At 42.2% G+C, this 21,440-nt stretch overlaps 1 protein-coding gene across 4 annotated transcripts in view; it reads left to right on the forward strand.

Moving 5' to 3' along the window:
• The first annotated feature begins 11,813 nt into the window (after positions 1 to 11,813).
• DNAH7 (dynein axonemal heavy chain 7) overlaps positions 11,814 to 21,440 on the forward strand; it is a 214,745-nt gene continuing 205,118 nt past the window's right edge. For all 4 annotated transcript variants that reach the window (XM_061608175.1, XM_061608178.1, XM_061608177.1 and 1 more), the window contains exon 1: positions 11,814 to 12,074. In XM_061608175.1, the coding sequence (XP_061464159.1) occupies positions 12,060 to 12,074 (15 nt within the window). In that variant the 5' untranslated portion in view covers positions 11,814 to 12,059. The remainder of the gene's footprint in view (positions 12,075 to 21,440) is intronic.

Below are 21,440 nucleotides of genomic sequence, written 5' to 3' on the forward strand. Positions count from 1 at the left end.
ATCAACTTGCCATCTGAGGCCTGCCATCGAACAGTCCAAGATTCTATCACCTCCTTAGCCTGTGTAAAATTGAAAGATTAATTTCAGATGAAAGACATGCCAGTAAACTAGACAGAATAGCTTTATATTATGATGCTTCATATTGTTCAGTATTCAGCAACACAGAAACAGACACACACAGTCCCAATCTCAGTTTAAAATTTATCATAAAAATGTGCTGGTATTTTCTGCCTCTCCACCAAACTGCTATGCCCTGTTATGTTGTGTACAGTCCTTTTGCCTTCACTAGTTATTTTATAGGCTGTAAGAGCCTTTTGACACAGAACTGATGTACTCTATGAACCTTAGTTGGCAAGGGCAGAGTTTATTCTCCTGTTGTCTTTAAACACGCATGCCTCTGTTTATGGTTATTTGTAAAGTTTGCTTAACAAGACGGATGGATGAGAATAAGGCACATGATACAGCAACCTTGTTGAAGCTAAGCAGGTCTGGATTCAGTCAGTGCATGGATGGGAGATAGCCTGGCAACTCAGTGTATACTGCCTTGTGTTCCATTCTGGAAGAAATATGGAACATAAATGTAACAAATAGATAGTATTTTAATTTTTTTTGTTTTTGGAAAGGGGACCCTGTGACATTCCATCTTACGTTATATTTTGGTCATTTAATAGTAGACATTATTTTGATTGGATTTCGCAGACACAGGCTTAGGAACATGCCTGTCTGCATGCCGCTTGACTACAGTCCACCAAATGGTGTGCTTGTGTAATCCCCTGCAGTTTCTCATGGGCCAAAAATGAAATGAATTTGCAAAGGTTCCATGAATAACTTGTGAACTTTTTTTTCCAGGAAGAAAACATAAAATTAAATATAACACAGTTTTATATGGTTCTCAGCTTCCAAACACTTAAAAGACCCTTGTCCACGTGTCCTCTCTTCTTCTTTTTTTTGGCAAAATATCTTTGCAATCAACTGAAAAGTTCTTTTCTTAATCTTCAGGAGATGAATTGCTGTATCCTGCTGCTCCGAACCACTGCAGCTTCAGCTAGGCCCGGAAAGTCCACAGGTTCAACAAGGCCCTTAATCAAGGGGTTAAAGACCAACTAAATAATAGCTTCCCTAGCAGCCGCACCCAGGACCAACTTTCCTGCTCCTCACTTGCTTTCTTCTTCAAACAGGGTTTTTCTGCTATGAAACCCCACCCACCAGACTGAACCAACTAAAACAAGATTGTGGGGGTTACACTTGCTAGGCAAACCTTTCTTCCTTGTTGCCCTGAGCTCCATGTGAACTTTCCTGTCAGGAGCATAAAAATCCCTACCTGAAGCAGCCTCAGTGCTTGTCTTAGAGAAATGGTGTTGTCTTCTCTTGATATGGGAGAAAATGTGTGTGTGGAAGAGAGTGTCCCAGGTCCACTTTATTGGGCATGTGTGCTTCAGTTATCTGGCTCATACATTACATAGCTATGCAACATGGACAGATGTAACTATTTCAAGGGGAAATTCTAAATCCTTTTTACCTTTTAGGAGGAATTAGAAGCCCAGTTAGACTACTATTCCTGGTTTCTTTTTACTCTGTCTGAAATTGTTGCATTGTGAATGGAATTTCCTTTTGTTTTGACAGCTTGTTTTGTCTCAGGGCTATTCAAAACTACTACCATCCACAAAATCCTGCCTGTATTTTAGGAATGCACATCTATTACAGATGAGAGATGGGGTGAGAGGGAGGTGGTAGGCTGTAAACCATTCTTGGTATTCAAAAGGTGTGCATAAATAAATTTGTCCTTCTTGGAAGGATTAGTTGCAGGGATAAAGAAAATTACAAGGGTAGAAGCTGATGCACATAATTAAATATACTAATGACAGGTTTGGTTTTTCTTCATGCAAGATGCTTACGAAGTATTTTCTATTGATACTGGTAGGGGAATTCCTATTACTATGATGCTATAGAAGTTAATAATGCCAGCGGTAATTAAGTTCTCCTGCAATTTGTATATATGGAAAAATGTAACAGTTATGACATGAAATGAACCTTTTTTTTGGTATTTATTTAATTCATACCTTGCCTTTCTTCCACAGCACTCAAGGCGGCATCTCCCATCCAGGCACTGACATGAACTAGTCTCAGCAAGATCTCACATTGCCTTCACACTATACCCTGAGCCCTTCATAGTGTTTACATGGCCAAACTTGTTCATTGCATGATCTTGTCACCATAACTGTAGAAATGGGCAAACTCTGCTGTCCTGTCCTGAATCATACTAGGACAGAGTTGTAGCGGCCTTGACTCATTCTAGCAACTTCAAAGGGAACTGCTTCAGCATTGACTGAGCTAGGCCTGACCCAGGCAAATTCAGAGACCCTGTTTTCAATGCTAGTCAGAGCTCAGCGTTGTATTTTAAAGTACAGATGCCATGATGGCTCCTGACTGCATGCAAAACTACCAATCAGTTTTTAGACAGCATGCCTTTCATAGGAACATAGGAAGCGGCTTTATACTGAGTCAGACCATTAGTCCATCTAGCTCAGTGCACTGACTGGCAGCAGCATCTTTAGGGTTTCAGACGGGACAGTCTTACCTGGAGATGTCAGAGATTTAACCTGAGTAGCAACAATAAAACAGATAGCAAGAATGTCATAAAAGAGCAGTGGGAAGTGGGGGAGAGGGGAGAAGTAGATACAATAAGCAGAAGACAAAAGAGAAAATGAATATGCAGCAACACAGCGTTCCTTAACACTTGGGTATCCAGATATTGCTGGACTACAGCCCCCATCATCTCCACCCAATTTAGCCAATGGTTGTGGATGATGGGAGTTGTAATCCAACATCTAGGGACCCAGGGCTGAAGAAACAGATTCAGTAAGATCCAGATAGTATTTTGTAAAGTCAAAATCTTCTGTGAATAGGCCTGGACTTTATTCAGTTCAGAATTATACCTGTAACATACCCACATTTTAAGTGTGTGTGTCAATTCTGAACATGCAGAGGTGCTATGCTGATGAAAAGTGCCTTTGCTGGGCTGCTTTTTGGTGAATGAAAACGATATCTCTTGCACATGTGCCTTTGTGAGTGTGTTTCTTCCTCACATAATTTTTTTTTAAACCACATTCTTTTTTGAATTGCTTGCAGACGTTGGAAAGAGGTTGTTGTCAAATTCCTTCTAAGCATATGAAATTCTGTTTTTGCCACTTGCAGTCATTTGGTTGGCGATCTGTTACAAAATCCTGCTTGACAGAAGCGGCAGGAAATGGGTTTTGTTATTGTTGTTGTCATAGGATATTATGTAAACACAATTCCATAGCAGTGAAGTCAAGGTCTAATAAAATGTAATAAGGTGTTTTATTGCACTAAATAAAAAAAGATGGAATATGAACCTCACTGTGAGAGCCACTTGCTTATCTTATATATGATAGGGGAGGGGGGACTGGCATATGATTTAAATAATAAGGTGTAAAGTTCAGGCAGCTTAAATGCTAAAGAGCAAGGAAATGAGAAATTGTGCTGACGAGAACCATAACTCTGTGCTGCAGAACGATGTAGTTAAAGGAATATGCATCCCTACAAAATTAGAAGTGATTATTATGCTTCACAACCAAGAGAAACACAGAACTGCCATGCAATTAGGGACAGCCTATAGTTGTTTTGCTGCCCAAGACACATGGAAATCCACCCCCCACCCTTACATAAGTATGTAAGAAGGTAAGAAAAGCTCTGTGAATTCAGGCCAAAGGCCCATCTACTCTGGAATCCTGTTCTTGCAAGCAGGATCTGAGTGCAACAGTGTTCTCCCCGCTTGCAGTTCCCTCCAACCGTCATTCAGAGATATATAGCCTCTGACAGAAGAGTGAGAACATAACCTTCATGGCTAGTAGCCATTGATAGCTTGATCCTCCATGAATTTGTTTTAAAGTCAAGTTGGTGGCCATCATATCTAGAATTTTATTACAGGCTGAGCCGAGTAACAAGACATGAAATGACCGCAACTTGATCAAGGTGATATTTTCATTTTTAAAGTCTGTTGCGTCTTCTCTTTACAACTTCCTCTTTACAACTAAGTCTATGCAGTGGGTGGTCCATAGAGATCAGGAGACTCCGAGCCTCAGCAATCCAGCCGACAAGTTGCTAACCATCTTTGTGCACCTTTTCTGAAAGTGCAGATAGTGCTTCTCTCCCTCTCTCCTTCCCTCCTTCAATACCTGAAGCAGACACTCCTGAAGGTCTAGCTTGCCACTGTGGTTGGGATGGCCACTTTGTGCATTTTTGGATGAACAAGGAATTTGCACATCAGTTAGCATCTCTCACAGAAGCAAGCCTTTATTGCTAACACACACGCACGGTGAAGACATCTGCAAAGATGAGTAGATTGCTTCCATCCTTCTTTTATCTCAAGAAGTGAGGAACCCATGGAGACAGAGAACCTGGTGCCCTCCAGATGTCGCTGGTCTCCATCTTCCGTCAGACCCAGACGGTATGGCCAATAGCCAGGGATGTGAGGTGCTGTATTCCAGCCAATCTGGAGGGCCAGAGGTTCCCAATCCATGTCTTACTGAAACTCTGGGCAAAAATTGGATATCAATTATACTTCTGTCTCTGCAAGCAGAGCAGGCAGATAATGGTTTTAAATTCCATATTGCCCTGCAACTATGACTCATCACAAAGACTGCAGCACTGGTGCCTTGCATTGGGGCCAGGGCCGGATTATCCATTAGGATAATCCAGTAGGCTGAAGCCTAGGGGCCCAGAGCTCTTTGGGGCCCGTGGGGCACTGGCCCGAGGGCCCCTGGAGCTACAGGGGGCCTCCACTCTCCTTCCGCGATCCACGGAAGAATCCGCGGACCACCATCCCCCCGCTATCCCCCCACTTTACCTACCTTTCCATTGTTTTTTGTGGTGCGCAGATTTGCCATCAATAAAGATGGCGGCCGAGGTTTCCTTAAGAGGCTGAAGCCTCTGCCGCCATCTTGGCTGATGGCATGCATGCGTGCTACACACGCGCATTGCTGCCATCAATAAAGATGGCAGCAGAGGCTTCAGCTCCTTAGGGAAACCTCTGCTGCCATCTTGATTGATGGCAAACCTGCGCAAAAAACAACGGAAAGGTAGATGAAGCGTGGGGATAGGGGCCCCCAAACACCAATCAGCCTAGGGGCCCTCCTCAGCTTAATCTGGCCCTGATTGGGGCCCAACGTACATCAGACACCGACAGTACATCAGTTCTTCAGCAGGGATGGGGAATCTGTGGCTCTCAGCTGCTTTTAGCCTCTAACTCCCATTAGTCTCAGGGGGCATGGCAAGTGGTGAAGGATGATGGGAGTTATAGTCTAGCAACACTTGGAAGGCCAAAGACTTCCCATCTCGGCTCTTCGTGTCACACATGAGCCAAGCAAGGCATTTTTCTGCACAGAAGATCACAAAAGTGAACTTCCATGATAACTCAGTAATATGACATAATATGACATATAAATATAAACATGACATATAAACATCAATTCAGATGGTTTAGACAGACTCAGTCTGAGGTGATCACGGCTCCATCCTTCCACTGTGAATAAATGCCCTTTAACACGCTGAAAGTGTACTTCTCTCATCACTGAGTGTTGACAACCAGACCCATGTAAGATTCAAGTGGAGGGCTTCAAGCTCGCATAGAGTACTTCCAGGCACACTATACCTCTCATTATACAAACTGTATGTAACCTTTTCCTCCTCCAGCCGCAACCCCACCTTCCCAGCATGGTATTTAGTCTTTTTAAAAGGCTCCCATTGACACCAATGGAAGCTTTTTAAAAAGGCAGCCTAATGATTGGAGGTGGGTGAGGAGGGGAGACCTTGTGGGCTGCATCCTCATTCCTGATGTAGAGCATGAAAGGAATGAAGCATGAATTTTAGATGCTGAAATGCACAAAAGGCTAAGGAATTCACTTCTAAAATTGGCTTTTGTTTAAAGCGGCACATTAAGCCAGAACAACATCTTTGTTGTTGTTGTTATGTGCCTTCAAGTCGATTACAACTTATGGCGACCCTATGAATCAGCGACCTCCAAGAGCATCTGTACTGTGTGCGTCGTACAACTCCGGACTCTCCTTTCGCATCTGTGTGCATCAGCCTCTGGGCTTCCTTTTGGCTTTGACCCAGCTGCGTCATTAGTCACAGCGCTACTCGTACTTGTCCTTTGTTCTTCCCCAGTAGCTTGGTGAGTGCCTTCTGACCTGGGGGGCTCATCTTCCAGCACTATCTCGTGTTGCATTTTGGATACTCTGTCCATAGGGTTTTCGTGGTAAGAGGTATTCAGAGGTGGTTTAGCATTGCCTTCCTCTGACTTTGGATGCGTCTTAGTCTGGTGTCTCAGCTTTGACCATTCCGCCATGGGTGCCCTTGCTAGGAGTCTAGCCTCTTGGTCTAGACGCCTGACGGCATCGCTCTTAGCTTCTTCAACACTGTCAAACCCCCTCACCACGTTAAGGTGGATGATAGTAACATTTTGAGTGGCTTCGTAGAGAACAGACAGAAGCTGCTAATATTCTAAGGCAGTGGTTCCCAAACCTGTTTTCCCCATGGAGCACTTGAAAATGACTGAGGATCTTGACAGAGCACTTAATTATTTTTTGGCCTGTTGTAGCAATTGTAATGCTCTGTGCTAGATACTGTATGATTTTTAATTGCATTTTTACAGACATGCTGCAGACCTCCTGGATATAGCTCATGGACCGCTCTTTGGGGATCCTTGTTCTAAAGAGGAAACCATGTATACGGAAAGGGATAAGCTAATTATACAACATCTCTGTAATAGAGAGCAGGGGTTCCCAACTTGTGGTCCGTGGACTATCAGTAGACTGCAAGCTTCATTTAGGTGGTTCATAGCATGTCCACATTAAATATTCATATTCATTTTAATTGAATTTTTATTGCTTTAATTTCTTATATTGTATTACTATTTGAATTTTATGGAACACAAATGGTAAGATGATAAAATACAATATAAGAAATAAAAGAAGCAATAAAAATACAATCAAACATCATACAGCAGCTAGCCCAGTACATTACAACTGCGATAGCTGGCAGAAAAATCATTAAGAACATAAGAACATAAGAAGAGCCTGCTGGATCAGGCCAGTGGCCCATCTAGTCCAGCATCCTGTTCTCACAGTGGCCAACCAGGTGCCTGGGGGAAGCCCGCAAGCAGGACCCGAGTGCAAGAACACTCTCCCCTCCTGAGGCTTCCGGCAACTGGTTTTCAGAAGCATGCTGCCTCTGACTAGGGTGGCAGAGCACAGCCATCATGGCTAGTAGCCATTGATAGCCCTGTCCTCCATGAATTTGTCTAATCTTCTTTTAAAGCCGTCCAAGCTGGTGGCCATTACTGCATCTTGTGGGAGCAAATTCCATAGTTTAACTATGCGCTGAGTAAAGAAGTACTTCCTTTTGTCTGCCCTGAATCTTCCAACATTCAGCTTCTTTGAATGTCCACGAGTTCTAGTATTATGAGAGATGGAAAAGAACTTTTCTCTATCCACTTTCTCAATGCCATGCATAATTTTATGCACTTCTATCATGTCTCCTCTGACCCGCCTTTTCTCTAAACTAAAAAGCCCCAAATGCTGCAACCTTTCCTCGTAAGGGAGTCGCTCCATCCCCTTGATCATTCTGGTTGCCCTCTTCTGAACCTTTTCCAACTCTATAATATCCTTTTTGAGATGAGGCGACCAGAACTGTACACAGTATTCCAAATGCGGCCGCACCATAGATTTATACAACGGCATTATGATATCGGCTGTTTTATTTTCAATACCTTTCCTAATTATCGCTAGCATGGAATTTGCCTTTTTCACAGCTGCTGCACACTGGGTCGACATTTTCATCGTGCTGTCCACTACAACCCGAGGTCTCTCTCCTGGTCGGTCACCGCCAGTTCAGACCCCATGAGCGTATATGTGAAATTAAGATTTTTTGCTCCAATATGCATAATTTTACACTTGTTTATATTGAATTGCATTTGCCATTTTTCCGCCCATTCACTCAGTTTGGAGAGGTCTTTTTGGAGCTCTTCGCAATCCCTTTTTGTTTTAACAACCCTGAACAATTTAGTGTCGGCAAACTTGGCCACTTCACTGCTCACTCCTAATTCTAGGTCATTAATGAACAAGTTGAAAAGTACAGGTCCCAATACCGATCCTTGAGGGACTCCACTTTCTACAGCCCTCCATTGGGAGAACTGTCCGTTTATTCCTACTTTCTGCTTTCTGCTTCTTAACCAATTCCTTATGCACAAGAGGACCTCTCCTCTTATTCCATGACTGCTAAGCTTCCTCAGAAGTCTTTGGTGAGGTACCTTGTCAAACGCTTTTTGAAAGTCTAAGTACACTATGTCCACTGGATCACCTCTATCTATATGCTTGTTGACACTCTCAAAGAATTCTAATAGGTTACTGAGACAGAACTTTCCCTTGCAGAAGCCATGCTGGCTCTGCTTCAGCAAGGCTTGTTCTTCTATGTGCTTAGTTAATCTAGCTTTAATAATACTTTACCAGTTTTCCAGGGACAGAAGTTAAGATAACTGGCCTGTAATTTCCGGGATCCCCTCTGGATCCCTTTTTGAAGATTGGCGTTACATTTTCCACTTTCCAGTCCTCAGGCACGGAGGAGGACCCGAGGGACAAGTTACATATTTTAGTTAGCAAATCAGCAATTTCACCTTTGAGTTCTTTGAGAACTCTCGGGTGGATGCCATCTGGGCCCGGTGATTTGTCAGTTTTTATATTGTCCATTAAGCCTAGAACTTCCTCTCTCGTTACCACTATTCGTCTCAGTTCCTCAGAATCCCTTCCTGCAAATGTTAGTTCAGGTTCAGGGATCTGCCCTATATCTGTTGGTCAGTGATGCAGGCTGTGAGACTCACAGACAAGGTTTTTAGCAGAGAGAGAGAAACCTGAAGCAGAAGGGTTAAGCTGTGAGAACAGAGTTCCAGACAATCAAGGTCAGTGTGGCTGACTGAGAGTGTGATAAGGTGGGAACTGGCAGGAACTCAGAGAGTGGGGGAAGAAATGTCAATGGAGAGAGATGTCTCTAATGTCTTTGCCTAGTAAAGACTCTTACATGAAACTTGCCTGGCCTGTCTTATTCCTGTTCTAAACGGCTTTTGAATTCAAACCACGTCTGACCTACACACGCAATCGCCAACAATATCTTCCACTGTGAAGACAGATGCAAAGAATTCATTTAGCTTCTCTGCAATCTCCTTATCATTCTTTAGTACACCTTTGACTCCCTTATCATCCAAGGGTCCAATCGCCTCCCTAGATGGTCTCCTGCTTTGAATGTATTTATAGAATTTTTTGTTGTTGGTTTTTATGTTCTTAGCAATGTGCTCCTCAAATTCTTTTTTAGCATCCCTTATTGTCTTCTTGCATTTCTTTTGCCAGAGTTTGTGTTCTTTTTTATTTTCTTCATTCGGACAAGACTTCCATTTTCTGAAGGAAGACTTTTTGTCTCTAAGAGCTTCCTTGACTTTGCTCGTTAACCATGCTGGCATCTTCTTGGCCCTGGCGGTACCTTTTCTGATCTGCGGTATGCACTCCAGTTGAGTTTCTAATATAGTGTTTTTAAACAACTTCCAAGCATTTTCGAGTGATGTGACCCTCTGGACTTTGTTTTTCAGCTTTCTTTTTACCAATCCCCTCATTAAGTAGTCTCCCAAGACCATCAGCAATATTCAAGTAGTCGGTGTAAAAAAAAGTTTGGAAACCACCAACAAAGAGCATTTCCTATTGTAGAATTTGGTTGGAAAGGGGACACATGCCTCTTAGTGGTCAAAGAAAATTATTACACTTACTAATATCTTGAATTACAATTCTTCCTTATTAGCTAAACTTTTTGGATTTGCATGCACTGTAATGAATATGCATCTATGTTCTGATGAGTCAACATCTATTTGTGTCAGTATATCAATCCCCTTTCATTCAAAACAAGCCAGCTGAGAGAGTTTCCCTAATATTCTTCAATATACACTCCTCCTCCAAGGAAGCCCAGGGGCTAAGGTTTTCATACTGTTGATTAATGAAGAATGTACAAGCTCCCACCTTCTTTTACTCATGCTAAACTTATAGCTATTCTGTCTCTTTATTGACCACTCAGACGGTGAGTAACAGAGAGATCCTAAGGCATACAAGATCTTGATTCTATACTCCAGGATACATATAAAAGCTTTCACTTTCAGTGTAAAAAAAGTAGCACTGCCATCTTCCTGTTTCACAGTTAAAGTGCCTCCATCCACATACAAAGATATCCTGCAATTTTTATTCTTCCTTAATCATATTAATTGGGGCACCAAATGGTCGCCAAGGCCTATCTCAAGCTGGGGGAAGTTTTCATTGTTAGGATGGGGGAGGAAAGTAGTGTTGCAAAGTTTCAAAGAGAATATTTATTATTATGTTTGTTAGTTACTCAGTAACCTAGATCGAGGTAGCCAATGGGGTGCCCTGCAGATGTTGGACTATAACTCCCATCAACCCCAGCTAGCACAGCCAATGATCAGGGATAATGGGAGTTGTAGTCCAACTTCTGGAGGGCCCCTCATTGAGTATCTCAGCCTTTCACAACCTTTGGGTCCCCAGATGTTGTTGGAATATAAATCCCATCAGCCCCACTCACCATGGCCAATATTCAAAAATTATGGGAATTGTAGTCCAGCAACATCTGGGGACCCAAAGATTGGGAAAGGCTGGTTATCTCAAGGTTCTCAAGGGAAAGTACCTGAAACAGGTGGGGTCCTTCCTGAACTTGAGGTGGGGCATTACAGTCACCAACTGAAATTCCAGGGGGCAGTGCAGTCCTACCTCCTGGAGTGATAAAGTGTCCTATTCTTATGTTGATTTAGAAATAAGGTCTAAATCAAATGGAAAATGAGTGGTTTTGGAATGGATTATCCTGAAAAGAGGCATGGCTGGCTGGCATACCGAACAGGAGCACTGCATACTGCAACATTCTGTTGCAGGTTACAGCTCCCACTTGGCCAATTCTATTTGTATAGCTTAAGGGTGTGTCAGCCTCAGCAGTGCTCTCTAGCTGGTGAGTAGCTCTGGCCCTATGCTGAGCTGAGTTTTCTAGTTGAATTACATTCCCCCCCCTTGTGTCTTTACCATTTGCATGGAAGGGAGAATTTGGGGACAGAAAAGTAAGCAAAACACTCTAATTACAGTAAGCGTTGTAATTAGGATGAGAGGACAGCAAAACATATAAAACCTATACATAGCTATTGGGGGTGTAGTAACAAACATTCAATAGAGATTCATAAAATGGAGTTAAACTAAGAAAATAATTATAAACCACATTGTGTGATTTCAGGAACAAATTAAGCTGGTGAAGCTTTCTGCACCACCATTTGAATTTCTGCCGATCAAACAGCAATTAAGAACATGTAAGGAAAAGAAATGGCGACCCTGTCCGCAGGTTCCACAGAACCTGAGGTTCCACAGAAAGTCCAGCCACTATCGCCCCGACCATCTCCGACGGAGGCGAGAAACCTGTAAACCTCTGGATATTGTAAGACTACAACTCCCACCATCCCTAACCGTTGGCCATGCCGCCGGGGTCTGATATGGATGATGGGAGCTAGAGTCCAACAACATGGACAAGCTACCCAACCCTGACTTACCAGGAAAAGCGGAAAGCTCTTCTCTAAAGGGGCGTGGTCCCATCGCTACCAATCAAACCAACCACAACGTCTTTTCACTCTTTTCCTTGCGGGAAAGGAGGGGGGGGGAAGCCCTTCTCACAGAACCGCCCCTTTCCTCTTTGAGCCAATTGGAACCTTGGATTCCGCCTGCGACAGGAAGGCTGAGATTCTTCTCTTATTCCGAGGCGGGGGAGCAAAAGGCGCGGTTTGAGTTGGAGGCGTTGCTAGGCAACGGGGCTCCTTTGCCGCACAACATTCTCTGGGACCGGTCCGCAGGGAACCGAGAGGAGATGCCGATGAGCGACAGGCGCTTCCAAGCCTCCCCACCCCACTTTTAGTTCCCACTCCATTTTATTCAGCGTAGGGGCAAGCAGTTGGCTACCCAGCCATGAGCGACGAGCAGGTGAGGGATGGAAAGGGGCATGAGCGCGCGCGCAGGTTTTAAAAAGTTAATAGCGTTTCAGAAGGCTCATTTTACTCATGTTGCAATTCTTCCTGCGCCCCTCCTTGTTACTCCCCTTCCTCTTCCCCCGTGCAAAGTCCTTCCCTTTCACTCTTAGCTCCCATCAGCCTTTCCAACAAAGTAATGTGCATAATACTTTCAGGGCTCATTTTTTTTTAAAAAAAACTATTAATTTACTGCATTTGTATTCTACATTTTCTCCCAGGAGCTCAAGGTAGCATATAGGTATCTTCTTTTGTTGTTATGTGCCTTCAAATCAATTTCGACTTATGGCGACCCGATGAATCAGCGACCTCTGTTATAAAGCAACCTGTTCAAATCTTGTAAGTTCAGGTCTGTGGCTTCCTTTATGGAATCAATCCTTCTCTTGTTTGGTCTTCCTCTTTTTCTACTCACTTCTGTTTTTCCCAGCATTATTATCTTTTCTAATGAATCATGTCTTCTCATTATAACCTCAGTTTCATCATTTTAGCTTCTAGTGATAGTTCTGGTTTAATTTGTTGTAACACCCAATTATTGGTCTTTTTCATGGTCGATGCTATGCACAAAGCTCTCCTCCAACACCGCATTTCAAATGAGCTGATTTTTCTCTTACCCACTTTTTTCACTGTCCAACTTTCACATCCATACATACAGATCAGGAATACCATGGTCTGAATGATCCTGACTTTAGTGTTCAGGGATACATCTTTGCATTTGAGGACCTTTTCTAGTTCTTTCACAGCTGCCCCCCCCAGTCCTAGTTTTCTTCTAATTTCTTGACTATTTTCTCCATTTTGGTTAATGACTGTGCCAAGGTATTGATAATCCTTGACAAGTTGAATGTCCTCATTGTCAACTTTAAAGTTGCATAAATCCTTCTTGACATTGAGCTGTAGTCCTGCTTTTGTGCTTTTCTCTTTAACTTTTATCAGCATTCATTTCAAATCATTACTAGTTTCTGCTAGTAGTATGGTATTGTCTGCATATCTTAAATTATTGATACTTCTCCCTCCAATTTTCACATCTCCTTCATCTTGGTCCAATCCCTCTTTCTGTATGATATGTTCTGCATATAGATTAAACAAATAGGTGATAAAATACACCCCTGTCTCACACCCTTTCTGATGGGAAACCAATTGGTTTTTCCATATTCTGTCCTTACGGTAGCCTCTTGTCCAGAGTATAGGTTGTGTATCAGGACAATGAGATGTTGTGGCACCCCCATTTCTTTTAAAGCATTCCATAGTTTTTCGTGAGCTACACAGCTTTGCTGCAATCTATAAAGCACAGGGTGATTTTCTTCTGAAATTCCTTGCTCCGTTCCATTATCCAGTGTATGTTTGCGATATGATCTCTGGTATCTCTTAGTTTTCTAAATGCAGCTTGGACGTCTAGCATTTTTCACTCCACATATGGTAAGAACCTTTGTTGTAGAATCTTGAGCATTATTTTACTTGCATAGGATATGAAGGCAATAGTTGGATAATTACTGCATTCCCAGGGATCCCCTTTCTTTGGAATTGGGATGTGTATTGAACGCTTCCAATCTGTTGGCCATTGTTTTGTTTTCCATATTTCTTGACAAATGTTTGTCAAAATTTGGACAGATTCAGTCTCAGTAACTTGTAGCAACTCTGTTGGTTGGTATTCCTCATGATTTGTTTCTTCCAAGTATTTTAAGAGCAGCTTTCACCTCACATTCTAAAATTTCTGGTTCGTCATCATATGGTTCCTCCATGAATGACTCTGTCATCCTTGCATCTCTTTTATATAATTTTTCAGTGTATTGCTTCCATCTTCCTTTTATTTTATCTTGGTCAGTCAGTGTGTTCCCCTGTTGATTACTCAACATCCCTACTCTTGGTTTAAATTTCCCTTTCATTTCTCTAATCTTTTGGAATAGGGCTTTTGTTCCACCTGTTTTGTTGTCATCTTCTATTTCTATACAATAACTATTGTAATAGTTCTCTTTGTCCCTACGTACTAGTCACTGTATTATTGCATTTAGAGTTCTGACTATGTTTCTGTTTCCTTTTGCTTTTACTTTCCTTCTCTCTTTAACCATTTTAAGAGTTTCTTTAGTCATACATTGAGGTCTTTCTCTCTTTTTAACTAGAGGTATTGTCTTTTTGCATTCTTCCCTGATAATGTCTCTGACTTCACACCATAGTTCTTCTGGTTCTCTATCAACTAAGTTTAAAGCCTCAAATCTGTTCTTCACAACAACCCTATAAGGTAGGTGAGAGGCTGAGAGTGGCTGGGCCAAGATCATCCCTAGAGCTCCATGCCCAAGCAAGTATTTGAATCTGCTCTCTCCAGCGTTTAGTTCAATGCTTTATCACTATGCCTCACCAGGGGTGTGTCATCCAGGATCTTGAGGAGGGGTCTTATACCCCTTATATTTTTGTAGAGCTGGGTCCCAGCAGAGTCCCTATGTCTCCAGTGTCCTATGTGCTCATGAAAGGGGAGTGTGTTGGCAACTGAGGCTTGAGGCTTCTCACATGCTTCTTTGTCCTTTCATGCTGATTGGAGCCAATCAGAGTGAAAGGAAGTGCGTCAGCCAGTGAGAAGACTCTTCTCAGTAGCTAACAATCCTCTCTCATGCTGATTAGCTCCTAGGGATGTCTGAGAGAAAACATTAACAAGGATAGCGAAGCAGAAAGCAGTATTCAAACCTGGCCAGATTATTCAATAATCTTAGAAGGTTGTATAATCTTAAGAGGGGTGTGTGGCTGTGAGGGGGCGTGGCTGTAACTTTCATGAAGGAACCCTGCACTTCTGAATTTGCCACTGCACTACTGTGCCTCACCCCATAGTTTCCACAAACACTCCAGTTCACATTGTTCTTTCTGTCTAGATATCACTCTTTGTAATTTCACTCATTGTCATTCTTTACTTAGGGCAGGAGTTCTCAAACTGTGGTCTCTGGACCATCAGTGGTCCATAAGATTCATTCAGATGGTTCATGGCATCTCCACACTAAATATTCATACTGCTGTTTGATTGCTTCTTTTATTTCTTATATTGTATTTTGTTGTATTACCACTTGAATTCTATGAAATGCAAACTGTAGTACAACAAAATACAATATAAAGGGGGGGAAGAAGCAATAAAATGCAATTAAAAATCATACAGTGTTGTATTCGTGTGTGTGTGTGTGTGTGTGTGTATATATATAGTATTTTATGTATTTTAATTGTATTTTATTTTAATGTTTTTGTGATTTAACTGCTTACAATTTTATTATGTACATTTTTTATTTTATTTTTGTAAGCCGCCCTGAGTGCTCTATTATAGGGTAGAAGGGCAGGATAGAAATATTTTAAATAAACAAATAAATAAATAATATTCATCTAAGTCGTACTCAGAGTAGACCCATTGAAATTAATGAATGTAAGTTAGTCATGTCTATAAACTTTAATGGGTGTGCTCTGAGTAAGACTAGCACGGAATATCACTCACAGCATCCAGCACTTCACATTACCGTTGCTACAAAAGGCAGAAAAATGTTTAAGTGGTCCACCAAGACTATCAGCAATTTTCAAGTAGTCTGTGGGAAAAAAACAAGTTTGGGAACCACTGGGTTAGGCCTTCTCCAAGCTAGTCTTTTTGTGGGTCTATTCTGCAACATGTCATTGATGCAATAATACTGCATTAGGTTCATTCCAGTAGATTTCACTGGATTTGAATACAAGTGATTGCTGCACTATTTTAAAAAAATTCACCCCCCACATTCCTAACCATACTGAGACACCAAAAACACAGTTACAAATATTTTGTGTGGAATCCTGATTTACAGGGAGGTCAGAAAGGGGGAGGGTCATCTAAAAGTTGGTGTTGCAAGGGTTTGTGTTATCTTTAATTTTTCTGTTTCTATAAATGATATCAACTTCAACCAAAAAAGGTTTTGTTCACCATAGTCTGGACACCATTTTTATATAGTGGTTAACTAGTTTGCATCATATACAGAGTGAGCAGCAAGCCAGTACAGATAGAAAAAGAATTGTGGTTTTTGCTAACTTTGACCCCTTCATAAGGCCCTTAATTTCAATATTACCAGTGCTATTATTTTTTCTCATTTCCCTACCCAAAGGAGAGAAAGATAAACCCCACAGAGTTTAATTTAAATATCTTCTTCTAAGGGGGAAAAATCCTAAAGTTGGCCATTTTGTAAAATTGTCAGTAACTTGAGTCCTCATATCTCAAAAGGTGGTTAATTTAAAAATCTGACGTTTTGCTCAAAGAAAATCTCAGTCAGTGCAAGCATCACCACCAATTTTCATCATGGTGTTTTGCCCAGTTTTTAAGATTCCCCCCGCCCTATTTTTGTCACATTTGCCATTGCGGCTGGTTTGTTGTAGTCAATAATGTTACTGAAAAAAATCTTGTATCAGATGCCCAAGGCTTTAATTTTGTGTTACATTGATAGATAATGAATTTACTTTGACAAGAAAGTACTTGACAATGTACTTTTATTTTCCATGGCTGCACTGTAAACTTTTACAGGCTGCAATATTATGGAGAAATATATTTACTGAAAATAAATGTCAAGTATGTTGCCATGAGCACAAATCATCATGAATGCTCAATAAAAAGAAAGTCTGGAGGGCTCCTTAGGTGTGAGTGTGTCTCCACCCCTGCATAGCTCTTCCTCCTGTTAATTTACTTTCCTTGGCTATTACAGGTAGGATCATATTCCTTTATGCACCTCCCCTTTCTCCCAGTCCTGCCTGAGTTTTTACTATTAGGTGCTGCTTCACACTTTACCAATGTTGCATCTAGTTAATTTTAGACATTGGAGTTAATGGTCTTATATATATATATACCCGCAACTCTGGCTCCATACTTTACATTTGCCTATGTTCCTAAACAAGTAAACAGTTTGCCAACTCTGACTGAAAAAAGAAATACTCTGAGCGTGTGCACCTTGAATCTCTTAAATCACAGCACCCTCGTGACTACAGGAACAAAATGGGGTGGAAGGGGGTGTCACTTCTGCTTCCCTGATGCTAACCGCATTTACTTGGGAATAAGCACCATTTTGTCATAGAAAAGGATATGTTTTTAAAGGAAAAATAAATAAAATGAGCATCTGTGACCATATACATTCCCAGCTGGCAATCCCCTGGCTATACAATGTTTTGGGAAATAAAAAGAAAGAATGGATGCTGCATTAAGTGGGATCAGCCTGGGTGGGCTCTGGCATGCTCATCATGGCCCAGTTGCTGATGTAAGTCCTGCTGCTTTCTGGGTGGTCATTGCGGGGCTTCCTGGGCTATGGGGCCCTGAAGTCCAACCCTAGCTGCACCATGCCACTTTACTGAGCAATAGATCTGGGCTCCCCACTGAGCTTGTGCTTCATAGGGAGTTGCAGCCAGTCCTGGATTTTCTGATTAATATACCTGTTTGACTAGGACCAGCTCCAGTCTTGAGGGTGTCCTCAGCAGAGTGCCCTCCATAGGTTCATTCCCGTACCTGTGGATCCCTTTGGCAGCTCTGTCTGGCAACAGTGATCCTTCGGTTGAGGCCAAGTGCCTGTCATTTTAAATTTCCTACAATGTGTGATGGAGCGTCTGATGGAGCATTGTTCGCAAATATTATGGGAAATCTAAAATGGTGGTTTGTAATTACCTGCCATCTGGTAACTCAGAGCAGGCGTCAGCGATAGCTGCCCAAGTATGCCAGGGCTGGCACCTTCTTTGTGTGTGGCCTACGTTTCATTTACCTGGTTATCACCTTCCCGCCTTACAGTTTGATGAACATAGGTCAGGCTTGCACAACTCCAACAGAATAAACCCAGTCCACTAGCCATGTATGGTTGCCCACCCAAGGGCTTGATAAACCACTTGTTTTTGCTCATTCCTTGGGACTTCAAATACAGGAGGGTAGCTATCATTGAGCATCTGACAGGCCACAACACATGGAGGGGGTGGGCTATGTTTGGCTTGGTGCGGCTTTGACTGATTACTTTGACTGATTTGATTGTATTTACTTGTTATGAGATTTCTTACCCACCCTTCACTGTCACTTCCTAGAGTGGGCTACAGCAATGGAATAAAAAAATAAAAAAAGTAAACTGTTTAAATACAATAATAAAAACCAGTAAAATAATTCCAAGCAAGAGCAGCGCGGCATAGATTAAATAAAACAGAAGAGGTTGCTCCCAGTACCTTAACTGTCAAAGGCTGGGGTAAAGAGGTGCATCTTCAGCATATGACAGAAGTGGAATCATGGAGATGCTAGTTATGTGCACCGCTGTGAGGAGGGAGTTCCACAACTTAGGGGTTGCCACAGAGAAAACCCACTCCCAAGTGGTGGAACTACCAAGAGAGCCCCTTATAGGTGAAGAGACAACCATTGGCAATGGAAGGTAAAATTGTCAGGCAAAGGTTCAAAATCCTTCTTCAGAATGTGAGCAACAAAATCCAAACTGTCTACAAAAATTCAAAGCTGCATTCAGATATTATTTTTTACCCCAGTTGAGTTCCTTCTTTGAAATAAAAATAAGATTTTTAAGTCCCACATTTAAAAGTCCATTTTAGAACGCAGTCTCAGCTATGGGTTCAGTAATTTGGAAATCTTTTAACTCCTTGGTCACCATCTTGGGATCATGTCTTCTTGAAGTAAATTGCAGACCCATGGGTGTTTGCCTACTTCCGATAATAACGCTGCATCGTGTATTTGCTTCTCAAGCTAAGACAGAAAGATCAGGAGCTTCAAAGAAATCAGTAGCTCTTTTCCTCTTGCTTAAATCTCTGATTAACCTCTGGTGTACAGAAATTGGAGGAGATACAAGAGAATGATTTTGTACAAGACCAGTATATATAGCGATACAGGCAAGAATATGTGCATGCCATGTTTCCAGCAGCAGAGGGCATTCTTTCACTAGCTTGGTTACGGAAATTTATTTAAACGTGTAAGCCTTGTTACTTAATGTTACTCTGGAAGAGACAGGGTTTTTCTTCTTCTGAAGTTGATGGAACCCCCCCCCCTTTTTGGTGTGTGCTATTTTGTATAAAGTAAATAGACTGGATTAACTTTTTTTAATGCCTTTTTTCCTTCCTCCCTGACATTTACTTAAACATTCATGCTGTTTGAGGAAGGAGCAGGTGGTGTAGCCATGTTTGTTGAAGGAGACTTTAATATATTCATCTCATTAGTGGAAAGTTGATTGCAGGATGACATCCTCTAGGAAAACAAAAATGCAGCCCCAGCCCTTCAAAGTCAGGCATTTAAAAGGGATCTAATCCTCTTTGCAGCTGTTCATATAATTTTTAAATTAGTTTTTGAAACTTAAGCAGACAGCTTGTGTGGGGGTTGGCATTCTCACAACATCTTATAAGTGCCAGAGCTTTTTCCTACAAGCATTTTAAAGAAGAGATTCTTTGCAGAAAATGGGGTAGGTAGGTGGAGTCAGGAAACGTCAGCCAAAATAATAGATTGCATAAATATTGAATGTAGAATAGGATACTTGTTGAGTGAACAAAGCTGTGAGAAGCTGGATCCTGTTTCATAAAAGCGTTTGCTATACATTTTGAATTACTGTAATTCTGCCCCTGTCCAACGACCCTGCTCTAATATCTTCAAATATTAGCCTCTGGTGCAGAAATGTAGCAGGTAAAGTTATTTTATGCTAGGATATTAAATTAAAGCTTCAGTGTCTCAATTTCTATGGCTCAGTTCAGATATCTAGCCAAACTATGATTTTGTCTACTCATTGTAGAGAACCCACCCCTTTGTTTGACTGTCCAAATGTGCTTGCCTGCTTTCATTTTCCCATCTGCTCAGCACTCAGCTTCATAAATTCACAGTCTCTTCAGGCAGAGTAAAGACCTTAACTGTTGTTTGTCAATGTATTTTGCAAATTCAGATGTAGCAACTAAGGTTGGGGGAGAAATTTGATTCAGTTCGCATTTAATGATGAACTGCCTAATTTGCACTTTGTGAAACAATATATTATTATTATTATTATTATTATTTATTGCATTTCTAAACCGCCCTATAGCAACAAGCTCTCAGGGCGGTGTACACAAGATAAAACCACAATTAAAATACGAACAAGTGTGGATTATAAAACATATTTAAGAACAGAATTAGTATACAAAATTAAAATAAAAATTACAATTGCAATTAAGTTTAAAATTAAAATTAAATTTAAGCTTAAAATGCCTGGGCAAAGAGGTAGGTTTTTACCTGGCGCCGAAAAGATAACAAAGAAGGCGCCAGGCGTATCTCATCTGGGAGGGCATTCCATAATTCGGGGGCCACCACCGAAAAGGCCCTAGATCTAGTTGCTGTTCTCCTGGCCTCCCTATGAGTTGGGACCCGGAGAAGGGCCTTAGACGTCGAGCGCAGTGAACGGGTAGGTACATAGCGTGAGAGGCGTTCCATCAGATATTGCGGTCCGATGCCGTTAAGGGCTTTATAGGTAAGAACCAACACTTTGAATCTGGCCCGGAAACATATTGGTAGCCAGTGCAGTTGGGCCAGAATAGGTGTTATATGGTCGAATTTCTTCGTCCCAGTAAGAACTCTGGCCGCAGCATTCTGCACTAGCTGAAGTCTCCGAATCGTCTTCAAAGGTAACCCTACGTAGAGTGCATTACAGTAATCCAATCTAGAGGTTACCAGAGCATGAATAACTGTGGCGAGGTTTTCCCTGTCCAGATAGGGTCGTAGTTGGGCTACTGTCAGGCCCAGGATGAGACTCAGGAACCAGACCAGAGGTTGTAAGTAATTCGTGTTTTATTAGGGTAATGTCCAAACAAAGACTGCGCCTTCTCATGAAGCATTACAGGGATACAGGTCCTGCGGCATTGGGAGAAAGTTGACAGAGCAAGGGACTGCTTCCCGCCTGTTCTTTAAGAAGGGGCCAAACGGGCACGCAACCTTTCGCTCCTCCTTAACTGCCCCTCAGGTACTGCCCGCCTTCCCCCCCTTCTCTCCTGCCTTTTCAGCTGTCTACGTGTGCGCGGTGAGGGGGGAAGCATCACCCCCTCCTCTTCTGAAGTTTCCGATTCCACTATGGGGGATAGGGGAGGGGCTGATGGTAAACTGTCTCTCTGCTTTTCTGCTGTGGTCAGCCCTCCCTCTTGCTCTGAGCTGCGGAGAAGGGGGGGCGTGGGAATGTCCAGGGAGGATTCTGAAACTCCAGAGCTCTCAGGCTCCCCGTTGCTAGGCGACCTTATCACTGGCATTTCCTCTGTTTCATCTTCCCTCCAAAGTGGGTAAGTTCCTCCCCCTTCCCTCTGCCATCCATCTGAATCCTCTTCTCCCAACTCCCTGGGACCCCCGGGACCCCTGGGACCCCAGCTCTGCCTCTCG

Source organism: Rhineura floridana, chromosome 2, assembly GCF_030035675.1.
Source record: "Rhineura floridana isolate rRhiFlo1 chromosome 2, rRhiFlo1.hap2, whole genome shotgun sequence".
NCBI classification, from domain to species: Eukaryota; Metazoa; Chordata; class Lepidosauria; order Squamata; family Rhineuridae; genus Rhineura; species Rhineura floridana.